Below are 9,648 nucleotides of genomic sequence, written 5' to 3'. Positions count from 1 at the left end.
TACAGGGTGGTAACGACACCACCTATGTGTGTGCCAACAACACCGGCAACGTGAAGTTCTTCACCACTCTCTTTGACAAAGGAGTTCTGACTGACACCAACACGGTGAGTTGGACCAATCAGAACACAGTGTTTAATTTGTGACTTTCTGGAAAGACTTTCAGGGCGTGGTTTGATTCCAGGCAAATTCAGGAAGTTAACTATATTCAATCAATGAGTTTGATGAGTTGGACAAGATATTGAGAGCACAAGTATCAGTATTCATGTATCAGTATTCATCCATATTTTCTGGATGGTCATTGAAGTTGAATTTGACCCTAATTCTCACACTTATTCCCTGCATATACACGTGGGTGCCATTTGGGAAACTGCCTGGGAGAATAACAGTGTACCTGACCAATTCTACAGTGTAGGGCTACTGACATTTGTCTAATGTTCATTTTGGTTAATACTGTTGTGTTGTGTAGCTGCCTGTGGACTCTGTGAAAGGCTCAGTCAACAATCAGACCATCCAGTGCACCTTCTCTGCTACTGTCCCCAACGCTACGGCCACCGGGAGCTCCGACACCAGCTTCTTCATCTCCATCTCCAATGGGGATTTTACTAAAGGTGAGGCACTCTTCCAAACACGCACCTGGTGAAATTTCCCCTAGGTACATATCTAGGATCAGTTCCCCTCCCCCAATTATCACCTTAACCATTACTGGAGGAAATGCTAAACTGACCTCAGATCAGTATATAGGGGTCCATCTCTATCTAACTCTCTCTCTCTCTCTCTCTCTCTCTCTCTCTCTCTCTCTCTCTCTCTCTCTCTCTCTCTCTCTCCTTGTTCTCGTCCCTCAGGAATACTGGGTAGTCCCACTGCTGTCCTGGTCAGTAGTAAAGGGGTGGACCTGGGCAACCCCAACGCTACTGTGACCAACTCTTTGAACAACATCACCACTACTGCTGCTCCCTCCACTACTGCTAGACCCTCCACTACTGCTGCTCCCTCCAGCCACGCCTTTGTCCTGCAGCACACCCTGTCTCAAGGTAATAAGCCCATAATAAGCACCACTAACACTTTATAATTATAACTGATAACATGATTAAGCATGAATAAACTATTTATTCTGAAGTATTTCATTTTTCATTTATAAGCATTGAAAGCAATTTAGAAATAAATCATTTATAATAATTTATGAAGCTTTTATAAATGTCTATGACCATTTATAACGTTGTAATTCATGGAAGTTATTCTAAAGTGTTACCGTAGTAACTAATCTCATATAATCCCATGTTAGCAAGAGTAGAAAACCAATATGAAAGGTTAAATAATTTCTCTCCTCTCTCTCTTTCTTTCTTTCTTTCTTTCTTTATATCCCTCTCTCTCTGTCTCTGTCTCTGTCTCTGTCTCTGTCTCTGTCTCTGTCTCTCTCTCTCTCTCTCTCTCTCTCTCTCTCTCTCGTCTCTGTCTCTGTCTCTGTCTTCTCTGTCTCTCTCTCTCTCTCTCTCTCTCTCTCTCTCTCTCTCTCTCTCTCTCTCTCTCTCTCTCTCTCTCTCTCTCTCTCTCTCTCTCTCTCTCTCTCTCTCTCTCTCTCTCTCTCTCTCTCTCCTCCATAGCTCTTCTGATCCTGCTAGGTGTACTAGGTATGATGATGCTGTAATGCAGGTCTGAAGGGGAAGCACCATGCACTCAGGAATCCTGCCTCGTTGCCTTTATTCACTTTGGTCAGACTGCGTCCACAAATTACACCCTGTTCCCTACATAGTACTGTACTTTCACTATGTTGGGAATTGGGTCCCATTTTGGACACTTTGGTACCAGAACAAAGGACCATGTCAGATCTGAAGTAATATGCTTATAAGTACAACAATTTTTTTCCACATACTTAATGAAACACCTTCTAGTTGGGGGTAGTAAGACATTAACCTACAGAATGGATACAAGGACAAGTACTAACATATTGTGTGGATTGACAATACTGTTTAAAGGAAACATTTAATCAACTTAACCTCATATTCATCATCTCCAGCACCACCCCAAACATCATATGTGAAAATGGCACGTTTCTATGGGGACATAAGTATATGGAGGATCATTTATTTCTTAAAGAGACATTTGAACTTCATATTCATTATCTCCAGCAACACCAACATTAACACTTACTTTCTTCTACCTTGTTGACCACAAAACATAGAAACCCGCCATTTTAATATAGAGTATGCTGATGTTGGAGTATTGCTGGTGTTGATGAAGATGAACTGTCCCTTTAAGAAATAAGAAGTTTGTGTAAAAACAGATCCTCCATATTCGTATTACCCCCATGTCATCCCCTACATGTAATTAATTTATTTGTGACAAAGGATGTTTTTTTATTCTGTATTTGCTGATGTCCCTTTATGAAGGAAGACTTATGCTTGTCTGTGTTTCTTGGTGGATGTGTGTGAGTGAGTGTGACTGTGTGCAAATATTTGTATAGTGATGAGTGTCCACAAACATACCCCACACTGGACTAAGACGTCAATTCCACGTCTATTCCACGTCGGTTCAACGTAATTTCATTAAAATGAAATGGAAACGTTGATTCAACCAGTGTTTGCCAAGTGGGCTATAGATGAAGTCGCAAGGGCTGCATTTAGACAGGCAGACAATTTCTGATATTTATTCCCTATAATTGATATTTTCAACAAAAACATCAGATCTTTTTAATAGCTGATCAAAATACCAATTTGTGTGTGTGTGTGTGTGTGCACACAATGATGAAGCCACTGGATGGTGAACTGTTCTTCCGGATTACCCTTTTAAATGAGTATGGAAATATTTGCATTACACGTTTATTGAAATAAAAACTTATTTACAATGTATGTTTTATTATCTTTCATGGGTATAATTCTATTTAATCTACTGACACTAAAACAGGACAACATTTAAGATAAGATAGACGCAAAATCTGACATAGGCTCAACAAGGGCAGCAGGAATCCTAGTGGTTAAGAGCATTGGGCCAGTAACAAAAGTTTGTTGGTTTGAATCTCTGAGCTGACTTGGTGAACAATCTGCCGATGTGTCCTTAATTAAGCAAGGCACTTAAACCTAGTTGCTGCTAAAAGACTATAATTTAATGTCAACAGTTTTTTCAAGTCATGTTTGCTATAATCCTGCATCTACTATAAATCAATTACTATCTTTCTACAGCAATGGGTCCTTCTCATCCCCTCTTGGCTACCCTGGGTATGCTATTCTACAAAGTCATGAAGTATATTTTCAAAGTTACTTATATGTCTATTCATAAATATATTAACAGAAAAGCTCGTTTTTACACCTCCTCACTTACAAAGTGTGATTGGTCCGCACTCAAAAATGTATTGCGTATAGCTTACATAATTTGTATATATTGTTATTATTTTTACTACATCAGGATAGCATACACATGTTTCTGCTTAAAAACCTTGTGTAGGTTCAGATCTTTTCAAATCAGAAACATAATTTATTACGGGGAACACAGGTGTGTAACCGGTGAGCAGCAGGTGCTTCTAATCAGTGCTGCCAGTCATCTGCCAATCAGAATTGGGCTGCCTGTGTAAACGCAGCCAAAGAAATACAGAATTATAGGGTATGGGAGTGGGCACGAAGGGCAATAAGGGCTTTAAACATTAGTTGTCCACTCAATTGGACATTTTATATCAATTTATGAGATACTTTACCACAAATGACAGGCAACCAAAACCCAATGCCCTGTTCCATATCAAATACTTAAAGTACTTAACTTGTTCCTTTCAGCTCCTAGTGGAGCGAAGGGCCTCAATTATCAGATGCAGAACATATGACTGTAAGTCGCTTTGGATAAAAGCGTCTGCTAAATGGCATATTTTTATTTTTTATTTTTTTATTTTTTTATGTGTAAAACATCCTTATGATCTTTTCAGGACACAAAAACATTCATTAAAGTTTTACATTAGCATTGATAAATATATACTGGGATTGGACTGGTATATTGGAAAAGCTGTACATTTCAACAAATAAAACAAATAAAAATAAACACAAAATAAATCATTATTGACAGGAGAAAAGATACACATATATTTGAATAATTATTCCAGACTACAGTATAAAACTAAATACTGTGTTATTGCACACTATACAGAGAACACCAAACTAATAAAATGTTGAACTTGTCTGTATAGTCCTCATTTGGTAGCTCAGCAGGTTTAAATCAGAAGGTTGAAGAGGTTCCAGCAGACCAACATCATCAACAGGCCTGGAAAAACCAACAAACAAACAAGAAAACCCATTGTCACTTTTCAACAGGACTGTTCAGTACTGACACCTACTGGTTGAGTCATGTAGTCATCAACAGGCTCAACAGCGTTATATCCCACAGACCACAGTGCAAAATTACCACAATGCACACCCGAGGGTGTGTGTGTGTGTGTGTGTGTGTGTGTGTGTGTGTGTGTGTGCATACCTGTGTACGAGTGCTCTTGCATTATACAAAAACATTGGTGTCAGAATAGTTAACAAATGTACATTTCAAATAGCATTTTATCATATATACATGAAAGCAGTTACTTAAGAAGACACACTCCTGAATCTTACCATTATCATTATCCCCAACTGATCCCTGTAGATTGATGAAAAAAAAAGAAAAAAAAATCAATTTTAAAACAAGGCTGTAACCTAACATAATGTGGAAAAAGTCAAGGGGTCTGAATACTTTCCGAAAGGCACTGCATGCAGTATTTTCTTTTTTATATATACAGTTGAAGTTTACATACACCTTAGCCAAATACATTTAAACTCAGTTTTTTATAATTCCTGACATGTAATCATAGTAAAAATTCCCTGTCTTAGGTCAGTTAGGATCACCACTTTATTTTAAGAATGTGAAATGTCAGAATAATAGTAGAGACAATTATTTATTTCAGCTTTTATTTTTTTCATCACATTCCCAGTGGGTCAAAAGTTTACATACACTCAATTAGTATTTGGTAGCATTGCCTTTAAATTGTTTAACTTGGGTCAAACGTTTAGGGTAGCCTTCTTCAAGCTTCCCACAATAAGTTGGGTGAATTTTGGCCCATTCCTCCTGACAGAGCTGGTGTAACTGGGTCAGGTTTGTAGGCCTCCTTGCTCGCACACGCTTTTTCAGTTCTGCTCACAAATGTTCTATAGGATTGAGGTCAGGGCTTTGTGATGGTCACTCCAATACCTAGACTTTGTTGTCCTTAAGCCATTTTGCCACAACTTTCGAAGTATGCTTGGGGTCATTGTCCATTTGGAAGACCCATTTGCGACCAAGCTTTAACTTCCTGACTGATGTCTTGAGCTGTTGCTTCAATATATCCACATACATTTCCTTCCTCATGATGCCATCTATTTTGTGAAGTGCACCAGTCCCTTCTGCAGCAAAGCACCCCCACAGCATGATGCTGCCACCCCCGTACTTCACGGTGGGGATGGTGTTCTTCGGCTTGCAAGTTCCGCCCTTTTTCCTCCAAACATAACGATGGTCATTATGGCCAAACAGCTCTATTTTTGTTTAATCAGACCAGAGGAGATTTCTCCAAAATGTACGATCTTTGTCCCCGTGTGCAGATGCAAACCGTAGTCTGGCTTTTTATGGCGGATTTGAAGCAGTGGCTTCTTCCTTGCTGAGCAGCCTTTCAGGTTATGTCGATGTAGGACTTGTTTTACTGTAAATATAGATACTTTTGTACCTGTTTCCTCCAGCATCTTCACAAGGTCCTTTGCTGTTGTTCTGGGATTGATTTACACTTTTCGCAACAAAGTACATTCATCTCTAGGACACAGAACGCGTCTCCTTCCTGAGCGGTATGATGGCTGCGTGGTCCCATTGTGTTTAGACTTGCGTACTATTGTTTGTACAGATGAACGTGGTACCTTCAGGCGTTTGGAAATTGCTCCCAAGGATGAACCAGACTTGTGGAGGTCTACAATTTTTATCTTGGCAGATTTCTTTTGATTTTCCCATGAAGTCAAGCAAAGAGGCACTGAGTTTGAAGGTAGGCCTTGAAATACATCCACAGGTACACCTCCAATTGACTCAAATGATGTCAATTAGCCTATCAGAAACTTCTAAAGCCATGACTTCATTTTCTGGAATTTTCCAAGCTGTTTATAAGCACAGTCAACTTAGTGAATGTAAACTTCTGACCCACTGGAATTGTGATACAGTGAATTACAAGTGAAATAATCTGTCTGTAAACAATTGTTGGAAAAATTACTTGTGTCATGCACAAAGTAGATGTCCTAACCGACTTACCAAAACTATAGTTGGTTAACAATACATTTGTGGAGTGGTTGAAAATGAGTTTTAATGACTCCAACCTAAGTGTCTGTAAACTTTAGACTTCAACCTGTTTCCCATTATGTATTGATTTCTTCCCTATTTAACCCTCTGGCTCCCACTGTGTTTTGTGCGTGTTTGTTCATGTTTGGTTGTCGTCTGGTGAGCGGGTTTGTTCCTCCCTGTGTGAAGGTTATGTTCATTACGTTACCTACGAGTAAAGTACGTTTTCGATTAACTCTGTGTCCTGCACCTGACTTCGTCCTACCGCATCACACTGACAGCCTGACACTCATGTAATTCATGATGGAATTAGCACTACAAGTTACATCTCCTGTAATTCATGATGCATATAGCACTACACTCAACGGTGCCTGCTAAATTGAGTTAAAATAGCACAAGTAGTATGTATCTATACTTGCACTTGCAGTAGTTGTTGTAATAGGAGAAGTAGTTGTTGTAGTAGAAGTAGTAGTTGTTGTAGTAGGAGCTGTGGTTGTTGTAGTTGGAGCAGTAGTTGTTGTAGTATGAGCTGTGGTTGTTGTAGTAGGAGCTGTGGTTGTTGTAGTAGGAGCAGTAGTTGTTGTTGTAGGATGACTTGTACTGGTGACAACTCGGTTTACTGTCACACTAGGCACTGCAATCCAAAATACACTGAAGGTCTGCATAAATGTTGTCCTTGAAGAGGATGACAGATAATAGTACCGATATTAGACAGCACACAAAATTCCTGAAACAGTCTCATCATACCCATATTTTCCAAAATCCCATGGTTGTAGGATTCCCATTGCTCATTCAAGCCTGATTCTGCAGATACTCAATTTCTGTAAAATGTAACAGTTTTTGGAAAGTTTCTGGAATTTTGCAACACAGAGCAAACATTTAGAGGCATCCCACAGGGTAAAACTAATTGAAACAACGTTGTTTCCACGTCATTTCAACCCCAAAAATCTATGCGATGACATTGAATCAACATGGAAACCTGATTAGATTAGGAAAAAGTCATCAATGTAAAGTCATTTCCTCTTTTTTTTCACCCAACTTTGAACCTAAATCCAAAGACAGGGTGACATTTGTTGTTGATTGAACGTTGAATTCTGTTAGTTGACAATTCAACCAAACGTAACTCAAAACTAGATGTTGAACTGATGTCTGTGCCGTCGGATCATGCACCAAAGTGTTTTCATCCTACAAATGGATATATAGTGCTGTAATTTTTTCAATAGGCATGACACCTCTGCAAACATTTTGGGCAAGAAATATGTGATTTCAGTTGCTGACTACAGAAAAATTATGTAAGAAAGAACTGTGTCGTGTTTGTGATGGCTTTAGTGGAGACTATGGTTGCCAGATTCCAGTAACTTCCAACCAGGATTTCTGGAAAACCTGGGAATTTTGAGAAAGTTACCGTAATTTTTCAACTCTAGTGGAGACTCACTTGACTACGATGTTGCCCAAGGAGACTGAGGCTGGTGCTGTCCAGGTGACTGTTACTGTTCGTTTAGGCTGATTGTCGCTTTGACTCACCCCAGAGGCCTAACAGTAAAACAGCAGGTCAAGTCAATCAACAGAGAACAATGACTAGTTATGGTGTAAAATTCAATATCAATAAACTAACATTTGCAACTCTGATCATTGCTTATTGGTGGTTCAAGCTATAGTAGGTAAAGGTAACAAACTATTGTCTAGGGTTGGTTTTCCAGAAATCCTGGTTGGAAGATTCCAGGAATCAGGAGAGAATAACCAGGAATTCCGGAATCAAACCGATTTTGGGGAAAGTTACCGGAATCTTTGCAACCCTAACTCTATTTCCTCACTCTGTAGCCTGACCAGTAAAAACTCTCCTATTATTGGGCTCAAGTAAGTTTCATTTGACATATTGTTGAGTCAATATAATCCAATAAATCAGTAGGTAAATTGATAACAGTGAAGACTATGGCCAGAAAGACCTGTGCTGTGTTGTAACTAGTGTTGCAAAATTCCCATGTTTTCTAGAAATCCCAGTTGGAGGATCTCCAGTATCAGGATGGCATGAGCAGGTTGGGAATCCTCCAACTGGGAAAGTTTTAGGAATTTTACAACCCTAACCGTAACTCACTGCGATCCTATTGCACGACACAAGAACGATCCCAGACCCACTGCCGAGAGAGAACGTTCCCACAGCGGTGTTCTTTCCTTCCTCATGGGCCTCCAGAAGAAACCCACTAAAAGGGATGGTTCCTGACAGAGTCACTGAGAGAAAGAGAGAAAGAGAAAGTGAGAGAAAGGGAGGGAGATGGATGCCTCTCAGCAATCTTATATTGTCAGGTCAGCTGTTCTGGAATATGCTATGTGAAATGTTAACATCTGAGCAGGGATGGACTGCCATAGGGCAATTCTGGTTAATGTTCCATTTTTAGCCCTGTCTAAATGTTTATTTAAATTTTCTCGCAAAATGAACATTATTTGCGGGGGCCTCAAGGAACAAAATGGGTTGTGTATTAGACATGCCTGGGCAGATTGCTGGTCCCAGTCCGTTCCTGCATCTGAGCCAATACGGTATATATCGGTTAAGCCCAGTAGTGTGTTTCAACCATCTTGGTGACTCACCTTGGATGGTGTCTCCTGGCTGGTAGGTGGTCTGGCTGACAGTGACAGTGTATGGTGAGGGAGAGCTCTGCCCTGTGTTGCCATGAATATTATCAGGTACCATTGAGCCACACTGAGTAGCAATGGAAGATCCTCCCCCACTGAAACACTCCACTTGTAAAGCAGTCAGAGAGAGGAGAACATAGAGAAAACCCACCATTTCTCTGTATAGCAGGTCTACATTGTGTGTGTGTATGTGTGTGTGTGTTTGTGTGTTTGTGTGTGCATGAGTGTGTGTGTGTGTGAGAAAGAGAGAGGGGAAAAGAGAGTGTGAGTGAGACAGAGAGAGAGAGAGAGTGAGAGAGAGAGAGAGAACAAGAGTTGGGGGAGAGATGAAATAGGACATCTCATATCATTTGTCATGTGTACAATTGAATCCATTTACAAAGACACATCTATGAATTATAATATTACTATTGATATTATAGCCATTTTATAACTACAAAAATGTTTAGGTAATGAATAGTTCATGGAGCAGTACAGACAATGGAACACAAACACCTGTGGAGACATAAACTCTGACCTTTTGTCACTACAGCTCTCTTGTTTAGACAGAAGGTTAAACACTAGTAACAACTGTATAGCTAGCCATAAACTATAATTACATTGTAATAATAATTATGTTTAACATATAAAGGTAGGGGAAAACCCATGGAATTATCTTAAAGTAAGAACATGCATGAGCCTCCATGTTAGAACCTATTGAAACAACTATCCAGTCTTGCTCAATAG

The 9,648-nt window shown here is 39.7% G+C and overlaps 1 protein-coding gene and 1 long non-coding RNA gene across 2 annotated transcripts; one reads left to right on the top strand and one right to left on the bottom strand.

Moving 5' to 3' along the window:
• Nucleotides 1-471: 471 nt before the first annotated feature.
• LOC121556267 lies at nt 472-1,707 on the top strand. The gene is made up of 3 exons (XR_006657944.1): nt 472-608; nt 843-1,031; nt 1,602-1,707. It is a non-coding gene; the product is annotated as an uncharacterized LOC121556267 (long non-coding RNA).
• A 6,015-nt stretch (nt 1,708-7,722) lies between these two features.
• Nucleotides 7,723-9,089, bottom strand: LOC121556265 (putative ferric-chelate reductase 1). The gene is made up of 3 exons (XM_045211790.1): nt 8,878-9,089; nt 8,387-8,520; nt 7,723-7,824 (listed from the first exon to the last, which is right to left on the bottom strand). Exons 1-3 carry the CDS (start codon nt 9,074-9,076, stop codon nt 7,723-7,725), a joined length of 435 nt encoding a protein of 144 aa, XP_045067725.1. The 5' UTR covers nt 9,077-9,089.
• Between the last annotated feature and the right edge of the window lie 559 nt (nt 9,090-9,648).

Source organism: Coregonus clupeaformis, chromosome 39, assembly GCF_020615455.1.
Source record: "Coregonus clupeaformis isolate EN_2021a chromosome 39, ASM2061545v1, whole genome shotgun sequence".
Lineage (NCBI taxonomy): Eukaryota > Metazoa > Chordata > Actinopteri > Salmoniformes > Salmonidae > Coregonus > Coregonus clupeaformis.
Note: the sequence above shows the minus strand (reverse complement) of the source record. Positions and strands in the feature narration are given on the sequence as shown.

Coding starts and splice junctions, on each gene's coding strand:
- LOC121556265 (XM_045211790.1), bottom strand. CDS start 9,076: ATGGTGGGTTTTCTCTATGTTCTCCTCTCTCTGACTGCTTTACAAGTG. Junction 8,521..8,877: donor GCCAGGAGACACCATCCAAG/GTGAGTCACCAA, acceptor TCTTTCTCTCAG/TGACTCTGTCAGGAACCATC. Junction 7,825..8,386: donor TGTCGTGCAATAGGATCGCA/GTGAGTTACGGT, acceptor TTTTACTGTTAG/GCCTCTGGGGTGAGTCAAAG.